At 41.3% G+C, this 21,147-nt stretch overlaps 1 protein-coding gene across 1 annotated transcript; it reads right to left on the bottom strand.

The window, feature by feature from the left end:
- Window positions 1–3,844: 3,844 nt before the first annotated feature.
- LOC147205021 (phosphatidylinositol transfer protein beta isoform-like) lies at window positions 3,845–20,534 on the bottom strand. The gene is made up of 11 exons (XM_086111203.1): window positions 20,450–20,534; window positions 18,410–18,440; window positions 16,468–16,613; window positions 16,129–16,220; window positions 15,990–15,997; window positions 15,815–15,889; window positions 15,659–15,742; window positions 11,247–11,324; window positions 8,960–9,070; window positions 8,585–8,707; window positions 3,845–6,335 (listed from the first exon to the last, which is right to left on the bottom strand). The coding sequence occupies exons 1-11, from the start codon at window positions 20,467–20,469 to the stop codon at window positions 6,288–6,290; spliced, it is 816 nt and encodes a 271-aa protein (XP_085967329.1). The 5' UTR covers window positions 20,470–20,534; the 3' UTR covers window positions 3,845–6,287.
- Window positions 20,535–21,147: the final 613 nt, after the last annotated feature.

The following is a 21,147-nucleotide window of genomic DNA, read 5'->3' as shown; positions in this document are numbered from 1 at the left end:
CCTGTAAGAGGAGGAATTCCGTTGTGTTTAATTACAAATTACATTTTCACTTGTTTAAAAAAAAGTCTCAATTTATTTTTGTGGTGAAAAGAAAACTGGATAAATGGTAATTAAGCTTTATTAATTGTCTAGTTTATCATCAAATCATTTTATTCTTTGACCCTGCCCCATGCATTGCTTGGAAAATTTTAGATTCAATAGTGAAGAATTCATCTGCACTTTCTTGCCTGAAAAATCAGTCACATGGTCACGTTTTGGGGGAAGAAGTTGAGGAGGTGAGATTTCAAAGCTAACCATAGGCTGGTAATGGAAGCAATACACAGTTGTGTGCCTAAGTGTCTGTATATTTGGACTTTTGGAGAAGGGGAAGAGGGGTACAGGGGTTGGGGTGAAGAACATGCTTAGCATCACTTCCTGCTGAAGGACAGAAACTGAGATTGAGAAGACAGGGACTTTGTTTTTAAGGGGACCTGGGTCCAAGTGTCTGTCTTCTCCAGAAAGAAGAGGTACTCGTGTGTGTGTGTGTGTTGAGGAGAGAAGTAAAAAAAAAAAAAAAGCTTGCTGTTTTTTTTTTGTCAGTAGGCCACTGGAGAACCGCCTCCATATCTAAAGCCAAGCTGGATTTAGCATCATTATTTTTACCTAGACAGACAGAGACACACACACACACACACACACACACACACACACACACACACACACACACACACACACACACACGCTTTTGCATATCAAAACACTTTAAGACATGTCTGCCATCACTGTTGCAGAGCCCCCTTCGAAACACATTTCATGTTCATTTTCCAGCTGATAAAAGCTTTGTGTATAACAAAACCCCATTAACAATACAAGAAACAAGTATACTCTGCAGGAAAGCGAGGGGGAAATCAACATAATGAATATGGCATTGTTCCCACTGTAGTTCTAATGCTCTTGCACATAATCCTCCGTGAGCTCCATCTTCAGTGTTTTAAAATGGAGACAGACAAGTTAAGTATGACAAACCGATGGCAAGGTCTCGTCCCCCTTGATTGAGCCTCCAGTGATGACAAATGAAGCTGCAGGGCCGTCGCTTAGGCGACGTCACAACAACGGACAGTCTGTAGGCTTTCACGCTCTGCCACACGAAGACTCCACTCAGCTGTGATTTAGCACTCAATTTGTCTCAATATTTTACTCAATGGGACAAGATAGCACAAGTGGGTGTCCTTTTCTGGTCCTAATTCAGGGTGGTGAGCACTTGCTCAGATCGACATATATTATCACAGGGGGGTTGCCCAAAGAGACAGTTCCTTTCCACGTTGGTGGACGGTGTCCTGTGTAGTGTGGCAAGTGTGGAGTGGAGCTTGTGTGTGTCCTCTTTGGGCCTGTCATTCAGCTGCAACATCACAGCTCGGCGGGTCAGAGCAGGTTAAGCAGCATCTGTCATCAGAGAGGCACTATTGTATTGTACAGAGGGGAGGGATGCGACAGTGAACCTTTCCCCACCACCAACCTCCTCCTCATCTATAGGCTCCGCACCACCCAGAACAACAGGAAAGACTCGTGAGAATCGCTGAGGCTAAACTTGACCCAAGCTGAGGAAGTACTTTTGACATCACAGTCAATGTGCGGTAAACCCAAAATAAATTTCCTTGCCAAGGAAAACCTGCAAAACCCTGGCAAAAGTGGTCCCAGAGGCAGTTCATGTGCAACAACATGGCTAAACTGTGAATGGAATCTTCACTGCGACACTTCCTCCAATACTCATGTAACAGGATATACATTCACGTGGTCTAACAATGCAGTTGATCATAATAAACATGTTATGCTCTAGTGTTAAAAATGCTTTCCAATCATAAACACAATGTGGAAATTGGGCACCATTTGGTGAAGATATGTCAATTGAAAGATTAGGAATAAAGTACCTGCAAATTTTTATTTTTTTTTGTTCATTTGATATATTTATATATGAATCCGGGCGGCCCGGTAGGCGAGTGGTTAGCACGTCGACTTCACAGTGCAGAGGTACCGGGTTCAATTCCAGCTCCGGCCTTCCTGTGTGGAGTTTGCATGTTCTCCCCGTGCTTGCGTGGGTTTTCAGTCCCCCACCTACTGCCCGAAGACATCTGGGATAGGCTCTAGCACCCCGTGCGACCCTTGTGAGGATAAAGCGGTTCGAAAAATGAATGAATGAATATATGAATTCAATTTATCCCAGGATGTGTTGTATGAATTTTAAACTGGGCAAGTGCAAATTAATTCTGACCGATCAGAAGTGGCCTTTTAGAGTTAGCCTAGCAACAAGAAACAAGAATATTTTGAACACCACCAGATTTTGTTCCTGCATGTAATGACAAAATATTTCAATTAAATTTGTTGATACCAGACATGGTATTCCTTGTCCTGTCCAGCAAAAGCTGATTAGTTTCTGACTTTTGCCATGGAGATACCGCTATACCAAGGGTGGCCAACCAGCGGCTCACGAGCCGCATGCGGCTCTTTGGCTGGTTCAATGCGGCTCTCGGGCTTTCACACAGTTGTGGAAAACGCCTCGGCGATGCCATTCAAACAACAGTGCTTAATACACAGAACGTACTACGTCAGCCAATCAGCAATCCCGTTATTTGATTGACATAGAGGGCAACCAATCAGATAACTGAATCACCGCTCATCCGCAGACAACGGCGCTAAGTGCTAAGCTAGTCAACGAATTACCTCTGTTTTTAAGGCAGGGGTGCCCAATACGTCGATCGCAATCGACCAAGAGCCAGCCGCCTGGTCCCAAGTCGACCGCAAGCGGTGAGAGGAAGAAATGCGGGAAAAAAAGATGTGTTTTTCTCACTTTTGGTTTCATTTATGTTCGGGCACTCCGGCTCTTGTTCATCGTGGCGTGCATGCAAATGTGCGCAAGTGCACGGTCATGCGTGTGCACGTGTGTGTGTGTGCGTTCATATGCTTGTACGTGAGCGATCGGATTGATAGTGGGAGGTTGGTCGCTCCAAAAGTCGATCTTTGGGCAAAAAAGTGTGTGTGTGTGTGTGCGCATGTGGCTCTTTGCAGTAACATTATAAAAAATTTGGCTCTTAGGCTCTGACTGGTTGGCCACCCCTGCGCTATACCCTTTCAGTAAAAGGTTTTGGGTTTTTTTTGGCTATAAGAACTCCACATAAATTCCAACTGGGAAGGTGTCTTTTTTTGAAGGTTAAACAGCTTTTTGGGCTCGAGCTCCAACTTCCCATCGGTTTTGTGCTGGAGGGTCACATTCCAAATGCAAAACTAGCCATTCTAGCTAGCAAGAATCCGTCATGGTTTGTTGCCATTTATTTAAACAAGACAGGTTTACTTGTGCCATATTCCTTCATGTGCTTCACATGGGTGGATGGATAATTGCCTACAGTAGAATATTGTGAGATGCCACTTAGCAGGTGGTGCGTGGGCAAGTGCACCCATCTCCGCTTTTAGAAACAACACGATTAGCTTGTTCTAGGTCAGCAATAAGTGGTTTCCTTTCACAAGAACAAGACTGTTCTTCTAAACAATGACAAAGGGCAATATCACAGCTGGCAGACGGGCAATCCTTCCTGCGATTTAAAAAGCAACTCGTACTTTTTGCCACTCGAACCTGCGGGCAACTTCAAGTTTAGGTCGATCTTTAAAATCCGTAAACATTTCCAGAAGTGTTTTTATTCGTACCAACAACAAACAAACAAACAAAAATTCAATGAGGAACGTGATGAAAAAAGTGCTACTGTACAAGAGCTGAAAAACAAGACCTTGTGATTCCCAACCTATTTCTGCACTGTATGAGGGGGAGAAATGAGATTAATGGCAGGCAGCATAACTGAATGACAAACTCGTGTACTTAGTTTTTTTTTCTCAAAATTTATTTGATATACAGATCACATATTTCATATAACGCTTGAGGATTTAAAGGCAGAAACGGCACAACACCTACATTGAATCCCATGTTCTCAAAAACATCTGAAATCAAGCGGTTCTGATTATTTTTACAGTTACAGATTTTATAATTTAGGATCAGACAGTATAGTTGTTCCACTAAAAAATGTCCTGCCTTTATCAGTGTTATGACTGATCATTAAGCTCAAATGAATAATTTTAGCCAGTGGGTCTTCTGCCAGACTCGCAGCTGGAGTCAGAAGCGACAAAAAGATGTATGCTTTATGTATTGTTGACAGGAAGGCTTCTCTGAGACATTTGGCTAGAATGAGAACAACAGCTCATCTCTCATATGTACAATCCTCAAAAGGCGCAAGCTCTCCAACACACCATTTTGCACAAACCTGAAAATGTAATACTCAATTTCCATTGAAAGCATAGAGGAAAAACAGGAACAGGTGTTCATGGAACATCAAAATATAAAATATACATTTGGATACAAATTTTCAACGTTGCTTCCTTGTCCTGTTTTGTCAGCTCATTACTGCTGAATACCGGTAAATGTAAACAAAAGCAGTGACTTTCTTTGGATATGAAATGATCAGACTGACCTCAGTATCAGAAGAGAAACAAAAAAAATCTGGAATACAATACAAATGTCTCTAGTCTTTATAATTACAAATGCACAAACAAACTCCACGGAGGAATCAATCCGTAAGTGTATGTTAGGCCAGTATTGATTCAAAAAAAGAGCCATAAACACATAATTACAAGGGCCATACGGAAAGTACACGGTGGAGTTGGAAAAACAAACAAACTCAGGACTCATTAATATGGCATGTCCATCAAACAGTGGAAATTCAGAAAATTAACACACATTCAACCAAATTACATTTGACAAATAAGAGCAATAAAGCCCTGCAATCACTGACTTCAAACAGTACAGTAGCTGCTACAGCAATAGCAAGTGTTGACCTTTCAGCCCCTATTCTCAAGGAGCGGCTAATGTTTGCGTGTATGTGCGCAGGTAGTGTTTTTTGTGGTTTGTTCAATGTTGCGAAGAGTTGCAAAGATGTTTGCCAGAAATTCCCAAAACTGTTTTCTTGTCCCTATCAAATTTTGAACACGTTCAACATTTATTTGCAACAAGAACAACTGTTTTGGAGCATTGTAATTATTGCCAAATTTGTTTGCGGCTTTGGACGAAATAACATTTGCACACACTTGCAAACATTCGCCGCTCAGTGAGATACAGCCTTTAGGTGTCTGTGAAATGGTCAGCCAGAAACAAAGGAGGTAGCTAAAGCGAGCAGCTGCTTGCAGAGGTACAGCAGGTATGATTAGGCCCAAAAGCTTCAGAGGTTAAGGCAAGCTGTGGGGAGCGCTGATTTTAACTGGGCGAAGCACTCATGTAAACACAGTGAGGACCGAGACGAACACAGTCAGCTCGAGCAGCAGAACAAGGCAGGCGGGCTTCTGGGACGGACAAATTAAAGGTGGGCTGAGCAGCACCATGCTCGATTGGACTAGCACCATCGGGGGTTGTTTTTGGAGACCGAGTACTGTAAATGCAAAGTGACTCATAAATTGGTGTCTTCAGAATAGGGAGCCTATTGGACATGCGAACGAAGGGGAAAAACACATCCGCTAAATTAACGTCACCTGTCTGATCGAGCCTGCATGGATCCGCCTAGGTTCGTTAAGAGGATCAGTCACTGCAAAGGCATTTGCACCTGTGAGGGTGTGCATGCCCGTTTGTGATGAGTATAGATGAGCCGTCCATATGCGTGTGTGCGTGCGTTGAGTGAGTGCGAAGACCTGCACAGGCATGATTGTCAGTGTTGAGATGCAGTGCTTTGGGTTAGGTAGGCTGTTGATGGGAGGATTATAATGGGCGGAGGTGCAAAGGGCGATAGTAATCTCTTAATGGAGGTTGTGGAGGAACAGGAAAAGAAAAATGACACACACACATACTCATACTGAGGAATGCAAATCGCTGAACCAGTGTGTACAGCTAAAACTGTGAAAAAGACAGACCTAGAAATCATCTGGGGAGGTTTTGGGGCTAAAAACAAAACAGCAGGTAAGATTAGGTCCAACACATGCCAATCCGAGTTCACGAGGGTGAATTTGCTCCTGTGGAACACAACTTGAGCAAAAAAACGTTTTTTCTCATTTTCACGGAGAGGGCCGCAAAATCAAAAGGAAGTCAGTGAAGATTGTGTTGGTTGGTAGAAATCAATTCCTTTGTGGATTTATGATTATTGATTGTATGAGGACCCCCCCCCCCCAACACCTCATCCACAGCCTGAATGTTTGAAGACAAGAAGTAAAAAGTCCACAGAAGGAGCCCTGTTAGCAGCCACCTTTGCTGCTGTTATTTTGGCAGTTGTAGATCCTTTGCTGCGTTATTTGTCTGCAGCACTTGTTCCTCTTACTTCACCTTTTTTGCGGAGCTACGGGGGTAGAGAGAGAGAGCTTGTTAAGGAATGGATGTTCAAATGGAAGGCGGAAGTGGAAGGTAAGTGGATATGAGCAACTTCAAATAAATTGATGAATTTGTTTCAGGTGGAACTTTTTCCAATAAGGCACAACTTCAGTTGTAATTTTTTCCATTCTACACTCGCCACAAAAAAGGCCAGTCATAAAAAATAAAAATAAAAATTTAATCCTTATCTTGTTTATGAGGTAGGTTAGGGGGAAAAAAAATCAAAATAATATTCAGATTCTCCCCCCCACAGGCTGATCGCATTAGGAAGCCAATTAGTGTTCGAATCTGATAGCTGAAGACATTAAAAAAACAGTTCAAATCAACTGTTGCTCTGAGGACTGGACAGACGAGATGAAACGACATCAGGATTACTCTCCTGCTTCAGCCACCATCCCACCCCGTGCACATTCACCCAATCAACACAGAGACTCCTTCTCAAAGGCAGAATTCCATTTGTATGTTAATGAAGGAAGAGGAGCCATTTTGAAGGTAACCGCTTCTTTGGCCCTTCCTTCTTGACCATCTCCTTCCTCTACTCTGACAGAACCATTTCCAGTGTGCACCAAATGACTGTTTTGTTCAGGAGGCCCCATCCGTTCGGGCTTGAGGTTGTCCTTCACCCTTTGCAATCAAGACATTGCATGTTGCGGAGTCCATGGGCTAGCATCACAGGCAACTATCATTCTGTCCAGCAACCGTAACCAATGTTTACTGACCCAAAGAGAAAATAGAAAACACATGCTGGTAGATAGCAGGGGATGTTTGAGCCTGTCCCTCTTAGGCCACGCCAGTATAGCCTAAGCCTGGATTCTTCCATTTTCTCCTTGTATGGCCAAAAGCTCTCAGATATTTAAAGGAGTCCCAAAGGAAAAAATCAGTGGGTAACGTTTCTGGGAATTACAGAAATAAAACACCTTCTCTGACTTTGCATTTTTTGCTGTGGATCATGGGTGCCACGATCGAGGGTTCTGTTCGTAACTCATGCTCAACAAAGCGACTGCTTACAATACAGTATGCGCATGTGTTTGTGGAGGTAAAAATGTATGCAGATGTATAAACCCATCTGGAGGAGGAACACACAAACACCACTAGAGTGAACAAAACATCATTTGACAACACCCAAAAGAGTGAATGCAGCAACCGTGAACCCAGAGGTAAATATATGCGACTGGCCTCTACCTGGCCTGGCTACTGCTCTGCAGCCTTTGTGCCACACACTGCTCCCTGCTTGCGCATCTAGACAGTAATGAAAAGTAGAGTAAATTGGGAAAACCCGTAAGGCAGCCTGGATATGCCAAAGTTTATTAAAGTGTCGAGTTTGTCAAGTGTCAAGCAAATGAAGTGGATTATGAATTATTATTATTGAATCAGGCGACTGCCCTAACTCAGCTGTCCCCAACCCTTTTCACATAGCGAATGGGTTTGAGGGAAAGAAATACTTTGACGGACTGGTTTAGAAACAAGAAAAACAAATAATTAAAAATACAAATCAATATTTTATAGAATTTAGCTTTGTAATTAGTAGGAACCCCACGTTTGTTTATCTTCAATGAGCTGCTGCCAACTTGGGGCAATCGCTTTTCTTTCCACAAAGTCTAAGGCTTGTTTTTGTCAGCCTTTGAGATTGCTTTTTCCGCATACACCCTCGTGCATGAGATGGGCGTTTTGATGGAGCAATAAGGTGAAAGGATTCACCTGATTTTTTAAAAAACAACTCTTTCTGCAGACTCTGAAACTCAATAAAATATATGTTTTGCTCAGTCTTTGTGTACCAAATGGCCTGCTTTGAGAAACAAGTGACCTGGCTGAGTTTCTGCAAGATACGAGCCGTTGGTGGACCGATTTATTTATTTATTTTTGTGCTTTGACTTGTGAAATCAAACATGAGATACGTGCAGTTTGGCAGTGAACTGGACACACTTGCCAATAAGCAGCAGTTTGGCAAATTGTGAACAATTTAACCAAAAAAAGCATCAAGTTCAAGTTTACTCTCAAATCCAATAGAACAGAATAACATCTGGTGTAGTTTAGCTCACGTAGAACGCATAACACTGCATGTGACTTTCTCCAACTTTGGCTACACATGTGAAAACAGGTTATAGGGCAGCACTGGAAGTACATAAAACTGAGTTAACCGTTTAAAAAAAATATATATATATATGAATACTACTTGTCCACCCCCATTTTTAAGTTTAACATGCTCTGTGCACTCACCTCATCCAGCTCCTTCTGAGTCTCTGCCTCCATCTGTCGAATGTCATCCATTGTTAGCTCCACCCATTTGTCAATCCAGCAGAAAAGTTGGCGGTGAAAGTTGGTGAAGATCCTCTTTTCTTGCTGAAAGAGGGTATTGGGCAAGTTAGGGCTGGGAGATGTGTTGCAGTTTTTAAAATTTATAGATACTGCAATTCAAAGAAATCCAGGCAATCTATCAAATTGGAGACTTGAACAAAAATCAAAGTAAATATAGGGGACATCCATCAAAATTTTCAATTTTACAAAATCTCTACAGTAATCAACAGAGTCTGAATTCATGTCAAAACGTCAGCAATGTATTGAGTGTCAATTGTGCACAATGGTCACACTAACCTCATGGATAAAATTCTCGACTTTAGTCTGCAGGCCAAACCATTTAAACTTAACTGTGACCAGTTTGTAGGCACACATTCTAGGGCAGTCAGTCTTGGCACCCAGCTCTTTCTAGTGAGAGAAAAAACGAAACCAAAAAGAAACCTCAAGAACTAATTCAATCCATCCACCCATCGATCTTGAGGGGCCCAACAGGATAAATAATGTAACCATATGTTGTACATAAGAAAATGATCATAAAGACAGCCGAGAGAATAACATTTAGGACCAATCTTGGCAGCGTTTAGAGCTAATAAAAAAAAAGTCATTAATACATAAAGCTCTGTGCGTGGAGCTTAGTGAAATAATTATCAATATGAAGATGTGCCGCGCACAGATAAAAGTGCCTTAATGTATAACGCACTTTCTGAAACCATTCTGCACTCCGTGCTGTCCTCTGAAGAGAAGAAGGGAAAAGGGGGGAGGCGGCTGCAGACCAAAGTGGATAAAGGGACCAGTTCTCTGCCTCCGCCCCGACAGTGACACCGTTCCCGACAGACATGCCTTTGTGGCCAGGGAAGGCAGATAAAACGGAAGCGGAGATGCGATAAGGGCGGCGCAAAGCCGGTTACATTATTAACACCGAGGACTTGCTCGCCCCCAGAACACTCCCAGAGAAGCCTCAGAGAACACCTGTTTAATTAATCACTTCATTCTGGCTCACTATTCCAGGAGAAAATGCCACAGACCTGCCTCAGTCACCCCCATCCCGCTGCTGTTTGATGCTGCCATCATGGAGAAAAGCGAGAGAAGTGAAATGAGAAACATTTCTAAATTTGCAGTGGGTTTAGAAAAGTTGTCATGGCAAAAGGAGAACTTCACATGAAACGCATTCTACATCAAAACACTTAGGGTGACATTTCTTCTCCCCCTCTCTGTGCCCCACTCAAAGGAGAGGAAGTTTTGAGAAATACAAAGGGAAGTGATATGCAAGCATGTGTGCATGCAGAGATAGACAAGAGTTTTATTGCTCCGTGAGCCTTGCAGAAAATTGTCCCTCTGTTGTCACAGTATTCTTTTCAGACTCTTTCAGTGTCCACTGTGGCTGGGAAAACGATCTAATTAAAAACACAAATGAAAAGTTGTGTTTCTTTATTCAGTTTTAAAGCCGTTTGGCAGCCTGTGTTCTGCAGAATTTCTGGTGGCAAAGGAAAGTTCCCTATGTTTAAAGACTAAGGGAGCGGGAGCAGGGCAGAAATGATAAAGCTGTTTATTTAAAAAAGGACTCTTGGAAGGCTGCAGGTAACCGCAGAATTTAAGGATTCAGAGGGGAGTAACAATCCTCCGGTCAAAGTTTTTGCACTTATGTCTATCGGTCGTGATCATCTCTCTCTACTGGCAGACAAACTGAGCGTGAGGACAGAGCCGAGAGAAGAAAGCCATTATCTGCCCTGGCAACTTGAAATTTCTATTAGAGGCAATTAGAATAGAGAAAGTGGTGATTTATCTTCATCAGCCTCGCATTCTTACAGCCCCACTCCTGCTCAGTGTTGTCCTGATAAATACAGACAGACACTAGTTCTCGGGTGCAAAACAGCTTATCAGGCCAATAAAGTGTGCTACAATTTTACTTACTTACTTAGAACCTATATTTTTAAGTCTTTTAAAACAAACGCTGCTCAGTCTTCTTGATCAAGATTGATTTAGTCATGGATGTTTTGACTTTTTTTACCCAACTATTACACAATTGATTGCATATAATTACCGGTACTCTGTGGTTAAGTTTCCCCACTTGTTTATTATTAATATTAATACATATTAAGAAGAAATGGAAGCCAAAGAAGAAATGGAAGAACGTGTTACAGCTATAAAATTCAAAGTTAATGGTTATTTGCTAAAAATATTTACATTTTGTCATTTTGAACATTAAATATCTTGTTTTTGTATTGTATTCAGGTAAATATAAGTTGAAAATGATTTGTAAATCATTGGACAGGTTTTCTGTTGATCACAACTTCATCGGAATTGGGTTTGTACAACAATGACAAAACTCACAAAACAAATTTTCACAAAACATATCGTAGCTTTGAACAAATACACTTGGGTTGTCTGTCTGATATTTACATTTGTTTGATGATCTTAAACATGAAAGTGAGGAAAATATAAATTAAACGTGAAATCAAGAAAAGTCCATAAAGGCATGCTTGGGTGAGTTTGGTGAGGAAGAACTTCCACAGAAGCCCAAATTCAAACCCATCCAATACCCTTGGGATGAAATACAAAGCCAAGTGGAATGCTCGAGAAATACCTTCCAAAGAGGCCCAAGTGGTCCTCTTCCCGTCTTAATTGACTTGAACTTGGCGGGGTCCTCATCCTGCTTGTAGTCCTATGGTGACAACAACTGACACAGTATGATAAACAGCACATCTTGTTTAATGGTATAATATAGCATAGTGCAGTACAGTATAGTATAATGCACTCCAAGCATGACTCTAAACCTTACAACATCATATACTCATAGAAATATCACCTTAACGGGCATGAGAGGATGGACATGGATTGAATTCAAAAGACAAAAGCACCATCAGCTATTCAGAAAATGAGTTGGCAAATACATTTTGGTAGCAACACACGAATAATGAAATGTATGCATTAATATATCCATATGAACATACACTTACAGTAATTGCATCTTACAGGGTATATAAATCACCCAGAAAAACGAACGATCTGTCAGCCATGCATGCCATTTTAATTCCTGATCGTAAAAAGGCCACAAGCGCACGCCTTAGTAGCAGTGACTGGTATCGGCTGCCATCGTGAGAAGCAGATACATTGAAATAAGGCTGGTATCGGGCTGACGTATTCGCCAAAACCTATTTTGTATCATTGGTGACATGATTTAATTTGGTGATGGAATTATTGCAGCTGTAATGAGAAGTGAGGTTAAACTTACAGGATGAGCAAAAAGAAAAAAAATACTGAATACCCAGCAATTTTAAATAAATCATGATGTGCCAGCAGCTAAAAGCTATTTTTCAGGGCGATCAGTCAACAGGAGGGTGCAAACCTCAGTGGGAAATATACGCACGTTAATTTGACTGTTTTAATGCTGAGAGCTCGATCCCCATAACAATGCAGTGTGCAGCACTAATGAGGTCTGTGAATCAATGTGCCGTGGCAGACAAAAAGGGAGAAACTCCACCACTAAACCAGAGTGTGTTAGTGTGACCTGTGTGCATCGTGTGCGTTTGTCGAATGCTGCCATACGAAGAACTGTGAGCTGTAATTACACTAACAAACTCATCGGTGTAGGCGGTATGTCCCAGGGCCTGCAGCCATGCCCGAGGCTGAGGGTTGATAGGGCCCTTAGACACAACACACTCCTCCAGAAAGACAAACATGTCCGCCTCGTTAACTTCCCAGAGCAAACAGACATTTATGTGCATGCACATGCGCATGTGCACACACGCGCGCACACACGCGCGCACACACACGCAGAAATGAGGCAATGTGAAGTTAAATAACAGCAATATGTAGCCACCTAAAATCTTCAGATATATATTTTTTTTTCTGAAGTGAGGCAATCATAGAAAAATAGTCAATATAAGGACCTTCCAACCATCTTCTATTCCAGAGGTGGGCAAACTACGGCCCGCGGGCCGGATCCGGCCCGTTGGTCTTTTTAATCAGGCCCGCCGAAGATTGGTGCACAATTAAGGTTTGATTGCATTCATTTCGTTTGGACTTGTAATGACAGGTATTTCAACACCAGGTGGCGCAGTTACTTCAAGTTGCAGAGCACAGGGAGGGAGGGGAAGACGAAGAAAGAGGGAGAGAGTAATAACCATGGAAGGGAAAGTGATATGTATCTGATTAAACCAAGCGGGTAACAAAGTACGAAACATTCAGGAGACGCCTGGAGTCGGAAAGACTCAAATCTACGAGACTTTGAAAAACAAGGAAGCGATTCTTACTCAGTCCGATTCTGGTAATTTCCATGCTCAGAGTGAATTGCTTGTGGCTCGAGTAAATGAACATTTCCTAGAATGGTTTGATTGTTATCATGTTAAAAACTTTCCGCAAACTGGACCGCTAATAAGAGTCGGAGAGCAGTCAAATGTGTAGAGCGTGAACAACAGGGGGCTCAGTACACATCCTTGAGGAGAACCGGTGCCGAGTGTGATGGTGGAGGAGAATGTTACATTATTACTGGCATACAAAGACATTGTGCTATCTTCTTTATTTTCTATTTCTAACTTTTGGCCCGGCCCTCCACAATATTTTCTGCTTCTCATTTGGCCCCCCCGGGAAAATAATTGCCCACCCCTGTTCTATTCTATACCTCAGGCGTCAAAGTCAAGGCCTGGGGGCCACACTATTTTATGTGGCCCGCGTAAGCAATCCAAGCATGTCAAGTTCCATGATGTTTGCTGAAGTCTGAATCAAATTTTAAATTTTCATATATAAAGTAATAATTCCAATGTTTAAACAATGCATTATTCTTGGCTTCTGATGTCAAAACTAGTTATCCATCTATTTGTTGCTCGCTGTTTATGTAATATGTGGTTCAACATTTATATGCTTTCACAGAATTCACAGTCATAACGGCCCTCCAAGGGAAATCATAACTACAATGTGGCCCGCGACAAAAGTGAGTTTGACACCCATAGAGCATGGCTCAATACTGTTCGTCATCTTTGGGGTAACAACTGTTTTTGGGAGAGTGGCAGGGTACAGTACACCCTGACTAATTGCTAGTCAATCGCAGGGCACGTACTGTATAAATATATACAGACGCACACACACACACACAGAAATTCGCTCACATAGGCATCTTAGATTCTTCAGTTAACTCCCGCACAACCGATGCCAGCATGGGTAGCACATGGAGGCGTGAGCCAAGATTTCAAACCAGAACCTCTCAACTGTGAGGCATGCATGTCAATCCCTGTGCCATGCTAAGTTAATAAAGTCTTATTTGAATCAGATTGGTTCCATTGTTAAAATATCTTCATAGATTGGTGTTGAGTGGTGAGAAAAGCTTCTAGCAGAGCTGACTAAAAAAAAAAATATGCTTAATGACTTCCACAATGCATTTTCTAAAAAGTTATTTTTCTTCATTTTTGGTTTGAAAATGAATGGTCTCTTGGCGCATAGATGCAACTTCATATCTGTTTCGCAGAATTGGGTTTGACCCATCCTCAGTTTTACAATACAATACATGCTGATTGTGCAATATAACAGTCAGCAAACAATACCTTGAACATTCTTCTGGTCAAATGTGCATAACGGTGCTTAGAATAATAATTTAGCAAAATTGGAAAAGACTGAAGCAATTTCAGCAACAAGAGAGATTACCGTATTTTCACGACTATAAGGCGCCATTAAAAGTCTAAAATTTTCTCCAAAATGGACAGGACGCCTTATGATGCGGAGCGTCTTGTCTATGCGCTGAGTTCCAAAACCTGACTGACAGCCGACACGCTGTTTATATAGAGAAAAGGCGGAAGTGACTGTGGACAGGCATGCGGCAAAGAAGTCGGCCAATCAGTGAAGGGTGGGCGTGTATATATACATTTATGGAGAGAAAGAGAGAGAAAAGGCAGACGTGAGTGACAGGCATGCGGGGAAGCAGGCCGCCAATGAGTGAAGGGTGGGCGTGTAAGTGGATGCTAAAGTGACGCTACAAGCAGGTACCAACACCTGTATAGAGTGTGGCTATGTGCATTGTTGCAAAACAACTTCGGTTTTGGTTTCTAAGAACCCCCGAAAATAAATTCTACAAAGAGACACGCCTACGAAGCTCAGTTCAAACTTCAAGCCATCGGTTATGCTTTTGGCATGCGTGCCCATCACACAGCAGCGGTGAAAAACCAAGTCAAGCAAATGAACTCTGAGCTTGCCGTTATTACCGGAGGCTTGACTAAAGAACTCCAACCGCTGGACATCGGCATCAACCGGGCGTTCAAAGTAAAGTTGCGAGCGGCATGGGAACAATGAATGATCGATGGCAAACACAACTTTACAAAGAGTGAGAGGCAGCGCCGGGCGAGTTACGCCACAATTTGCGAATGGATTGTGGCTGCTTGGACGAACGTGTCTGCTTGCACTGTTGTTCGAGTTTTTGGCAAAGCCGGCATCATTTCTGTGGAGCCACATGGCAATGAGAGTGACTGACAACGAGAGGGAACACGGCGTTTTTGATGGATTACCGGTACTTGCACAATTGTTCAATTCTGATACAGAGGATGAGGACTTTGATGGATTTCTGGGTGATGATTGATCGAAAAACGTGAGTACATTGTACGATGGCTAAATAAAATACAACGGAACTCCGTTTTGCTTCGTTGCCTTTTTAAAAACGTGTTTTTAGCTTGTATCTGTATGTCTTGGCATGCTACCGTATGCTACAAGCTAACGTGTTTTTAGCGTGCGCGCATGCATGCCGTATGTTTAAGCTGCCGTATGTTTTACCACTTTAAAATCGCGCCCAATAATACAGTGCGTTTTGTCTATGTGTAAAATACAGAAATAGCACCCATTAATGAGACTGCGCCCAACCATACGGTGCGTCGAATGGTCGTGAAAATACGGTATGTGCAAAGAGTACATTGGCATGAGATAAATCTTTCCAAAGAAATTGGTGGCCATGTAATAACCAAGCGTGTCCACAAGAAAGTGCTAAACAGTGCTTTTATGGTATTAATTTTTACTTACAGAAGCTGAAACTTGACTTCTGTCAGCAATGTCAATGGGCACAACAGCAACTTGTTGCCAAGTTGAACGATCTAGTTTGTGCACCTAAAGCAAAAACATTAAAATAAATTGAGGCATACAACAATGCTATAAATTATTTTAGTGTAATTTCCTCACATTTTCTTGGTTTCCAAGATCCGGTTTATGCCACGTCTCAATCTTGATCAAAAAATTATCTTTCATATACTCATTCTACAAGGAATGCAAAAATTGATATGGAGCAGTGTAGTGTTAACTATAATGCATCATTCTACAAAAACCACCAAACATTCAGCCATCAAAGGAGACCTACCGTCACTTCTGACCAAGTCGCGGTAGGGGTGGGGGGAAGAAACATGACATTAGCAACAAAGAAAAATTCAGACAATCACTCAGAAAACAGTAGAAGGCATAGTGGAAAGGGCCAAAAACCACTGGAAGACGCGACTCACCAGTTCGGCAGTAGGGGTAGGCGTTCCAGGCTTTTTCATGAAAAACAAAGGCACTTTCTGGTGCCAAGAGCTGAATGAATGCTGGAACTTTACTGTGGATTGATGTGGAAGAAGGGGCAATAGATGGATAAGGTGAAAGGAAAAGATAACGTTTAAAATAATGGTTTACATAGTGTACATATAGGTACTGTTGTTTACAGTAACAGTCAAGTACATACGTTTTCTCATTCAATAGCACTTGTGTGTCCCAAAAAAGTTATACAATGCTGCCATCAGCTGGCCAAATACTACAATTACTGTAAAATGGAGCAAAACAATCCAATATTAAGTTTGACAAACCTCTTCAGGCGGTAGATTTTGTGAGTATACTGTCCTTTCTCGCCATGTTCCTCATAGGGCTCATTTTTCAGTACTTCAATCCCTTCTCCACCGCCGGTTTCATTTTTACTTGCTTCAGCCACAGAAAACAACTGCCCGACTTGGTACTGCAACGCAAATATGACAATATTTCCACAATACAAACACATGTGGAGTCGCAAGCATTTGGCTGGACTCTTTGCAAAGGTTATTTTCAAAAAGATGAATCCAGGGATGACTTCACATAGGCTGTCATCACACTTCATGAGAACTCTAAAGACGAACTATGTGCATGCAACACGCTTTCAGGACAACAAATTGTATGTATGCACCATCATGAAGCTTCTCTGTGGATTATGGCAAAATGCAAACCTCGTTCAATACTTTTTCAAATGCACTTTATTTGTATATTTCCTCCCAATCATCTCAATTTAGTTAGTAGTTACTTGAACGCTGTATGTGCCCTAAATCAGCAGTCCCCAACCCGGTACCGGTCCGCGGGTCATTTGGTGCCGGGCCGCACAGAAAGACTACAACTCACATTACTTCCGTTTTATTCATTTTGGAATCTGAAAAATGTTTTATTTTGAGAAATTACCGGATTCTCTGTTATATCCATCGACAGTATGTCACTCGACGCAGGTGAAGGCGGCGCTTCTCGTCATGTGATGGGTTTCATTTTAGCGGTAACCTAAGAGCTAGCAAAATGAGTAAAAAAAACAACCGTCTTCGGAAAGTTCCTTTGGGAAGGGGAAAAGGCCCAGCCAGGAGACAGAAGAAGAACCTACGACTTCCAAGAAAATGAAGGCTACATTTAATAAGACAATATCAGGAGTCCGACTTAAGATACAGATTTATTTCAACGGGAGACTCCCACAGACCAAGCCCGCTCTGCATAATATGCGGCCATGGTGAGTCGTATTTTTCATGCACTTTTTATTTGCGGTGTATCTTATTTTGAAGACACATTTAAACGTTACCATAGCGAGCAGAGTGTGTTGCGGCAGATCGAACGTTCCTGGTGTCATGATTCGTGTTTATTATTATGTTACGAAAAGACCACAGTTTTCATGCAGATCATATCAGATTATTTTGTTGTACTTATCCAGCACTAAAGGACGGTCGCTGAAAATATTGTCTGACATTAAACCGGTCCGTGAGGCAAAAAAGGTTGGGGACCGCTGCCCTAAATCATGAGCTGAATAAGATAAGACTTGTGTCAGTTGTTTTCAGATATCCAGTGGAAAGAAAAGTAGTCAAACTTAGCGGACTCACATTTTACAGCAGTAAAACTTCAGCTATATCTCGATATTTTCCCCATTGCGAACATGTACATCACTTGCTGACCAAGGTGAGGTGGAATTACATTTCCATATATCTTCTGCGGTCAACTTCTTTTTACAGACACATGAAGAGAGTTTTTAAGATGTTTCTGAGATGCAGCTAACTTTCCTTTCATGTCTTTGTCAAAGTTACAAGAGGGTTTTGCTTTTATTTCTTAGTTTTAACAGGTTTTAATGTATGTTGATATGGTATGAAAGTTGGACCCTCATGAGGATAAGCGGCTCGGATAATGGATGGATGAATGAATCTCCAAAAACCATGAGTCAAGTAGAACTAATTGACCATGGAAATTATTAATTGCTAAGTACCATATTTCTTGTAAGAAAATATTTTGGAGAAAAAGAAGAAGGTTCCATTTTTAATAGTGAATGTAGGGGCACATTATAAATGACCACGATAATTGTTTTGATAAATTATACGTTTACTTTTATTGTTTGGGAAAATAAACCATTTTAAGAGAAATAGTTCAGAGGTATATTTAGGTCACTGGGCCAGTCCAAAATTAAAAGGAATGCAGTACATACATTTGAACATCACAAGATACTTTTGCCAATTACACAATAGGAAAAATATTACTCACCTCCTCAACACTACAGGGTAAAACCACACGGCTAACAAAGACACAGAGAGAGATGAGTATCAGGAGGTGAAACATAATGTAAGTACATGTACTACATCCATTTAAATACCGGTAAATGAACAAACAGAGCATAAGCTCGATTGAACAGACTTGGAACCGACGGACTCTGGATTGACATGCTAACAGGACCTTAGCATGGACTTCGGGGTAATATTCCTTCAAATAACGAAGATTCACACACAAACGCTGTGGAAACCCATCCACAAAAACAAGTTATATTTATAGACTTTTGTCATGCACTTCATCTATATACGGCACCACACTGCCCCTAAAAGGCCAAAAACACACAAGAAACAGCTGGTGTTTGTTGTAGGTGTTTTATTTTAAATTCTTATTTGACTTTCTTACAAATTTCTTTTTTCAGTGTCCTTTCAAATTAGATTTAAAGTTGAGCTTTCAAGGAAGATGTTTAAAAATATTTGCTGGTATGACTGATTTATGGGAGTTATAACCACTGCAGTGTGTTTGGTTATAATCAAGTTTTCTCATTGGATTGTTTAATTTTCATTTATAACCATTGCCATTCATCCAACAGACATGTAATGGCTCCCTGCAAATATATTAGCTTTCTGTTCGTTTAAACAAGTCCAGATATCACACAAGTACATTGTGACCGCAGATTTTTAAGCAATCATTTTTTAAGGGCTTTTACAGTGGCGGTTTATAGTTTTGAACATATGATAATGTCCATATCAGTCAAAATATTTTTCAAACGCTCCCACAAGTCTGAATTTTGAATTGCACACCTTCAGTGTAGTGCCACATTGATGAATTCAATACCTGTTAAGACTTTTTATTGATTCACGGAAACGCAGATACAACAAAGGCATTTTATGAAAAAATACTGTATTTGCAACTCAAAAATTGTGTTTTGAAAATGTTCATTTTTTTAGAAATACATTCGATTCCATCGAATGCAAGTGGTTATTTATTGCACAAGGCATATGCCTGATATCGTTCCTTATTTTGGAGAATTTAAGCTGTTGTCAGAAATTCTCATTTGATACTTGTTTAGATATTCGGCGTTGCAAATATAGTAAACTGCAAAAAATGCAGGGTGTTAACAGGCTGTATCGTGTTGCTTTCGAGATTTGGAACAAAAAAATGTCAGTGTGACTCTTCAAAATTCGTTCAAAATAGAGTGTGTAACAGAGTCATGCTAGGACTATGGAGTACAACGTGACAAATGTGCGAATCTGTAGGAAAGCATTCAGTGTTCAACTGACACATCTGCTTGGGCAGCGGAAGTCCTTAGTCCTACTTATCGACAACCAAATAGTGATCTGAAAGCATTATAAATTAAAAGTATGATTTGAGATTGTTGAGTTCCTTGGGCTTGATGTTCGTACAGGCATCGTTTACTCCAGTTTTAAGGCTCGGGGCTATTTGCTAACGGTTTTAACACTAATCGAAGTAGTACAGCTAGCTAAATACAGGACACGGTAAGGTTTAGTTAACACAACATGGGCGCACACACGAGTTCTCAGAGGTGTATGGAAATATATTTCTGAAAAGGTAGCACTGTCATCGTATCAAGTCCTACTTAAATTGAGATAACTTCAAAAGCCTCTGTCGATTGGCCACCCTAATTACTAAATATGATTTCTGTTCGCTTTTTTTAAGCTAATATACTGTTTGCGTCAAGTTCAACTACTTAACAAAAGAGAAGCAACACTCTTTTTACAAAGAACCGCACGGCAGCCATTAACTGGGCTGTTAATAATTAAGTTACTTTACGGATATGTGGCAAACAGTCAGATTGCAGCAGCTGCCGACGCCGGTAGGCCACAAAGTAGTTGTTGGGCAATGCCACCACCCTTCCCTCGTGTGAATGTCAGTCGCACTGATGATGAAAAGTTTCCTAGTCGCTAGTGTCCAGTCCGCGAACCCCTGCCACACCCGATCTAAACCTCTTATTAAACCGTATCTAGTTGTAAAATAAGTCTCAAAAGAAAGACTTAGCAACAGTATGACACTTACTACTCCTTGATGAGGACCATCGTTTCGAGCTCGGAGACCAAAACGTCGTACCACTGTAGCGACCGCTGATTGCCGTCGACGTCATCAGCTGTGTGGGGAAAAAAACTATACTTAGCCCCGCCCATTGCATTCGGTGATTGGCCGAATGGCTAACTCATCATATGCGTTAGCCAGTGAAACCACAAATCAGTCTCACGTTGCTGAAAAGGCCACTTTTTTTGGTAAACATTTAACAGTTGGATTTCATTTTATGGCCCAAAAACAGAGGGGTCAAAAGATCCCTCAGTAGTTTCTACAATTCTAAAGCACAGGCATTTGTGTTAAAAACAGACTCTGGTAAAGTTAAAATGATTTATCTTCTTTAGTGAGGGGAAACCAAAAAACATAAATAATCAAGTAGATACCTGAAAAAAATCTACTTAAGTACAGTAACAAAGTAAATAATCAAGTACAGATACCTGAAAAAAATCTACTTAAGTACAGTAACAGAGTCTTCGTACTTAGTTACCACAAGTAAATCCATGAATATGCACAACAAATAACATATGTGGCCCAATTGAATGAATGATTATGAAATAATCCTACTGAGGAGATGTGGTAAATGACGAGACGAAAGCAAGTCATGTCTCTTTACTCTCCACACAGAACTGACTGGTTACACAACAAGCTACTCTCGTTCAACCCTTTGAACGACATAC

Source organism: Hippocampus guttulatus, chromosome 5 (assembly GCF_054856545.1).
Source record: "Hippocampus guttulatus isolate MCC_2025c chromosome 5, RoL_Hgut_1.0, whole genome shotgun sequence".
Classification (NCBI taxonomy): domain Eukaryota; kingdom Metazoa; phylum Chordata; class Actinopteri; order Syngnathiformes; family Syngnathidae; genus Hippocampus; species Hippocampus guttulatus.
Note: the sequence above shows the minus strand (reverse complement) of the source record. Positions and strands in the feature narration are given on the sequence as shown.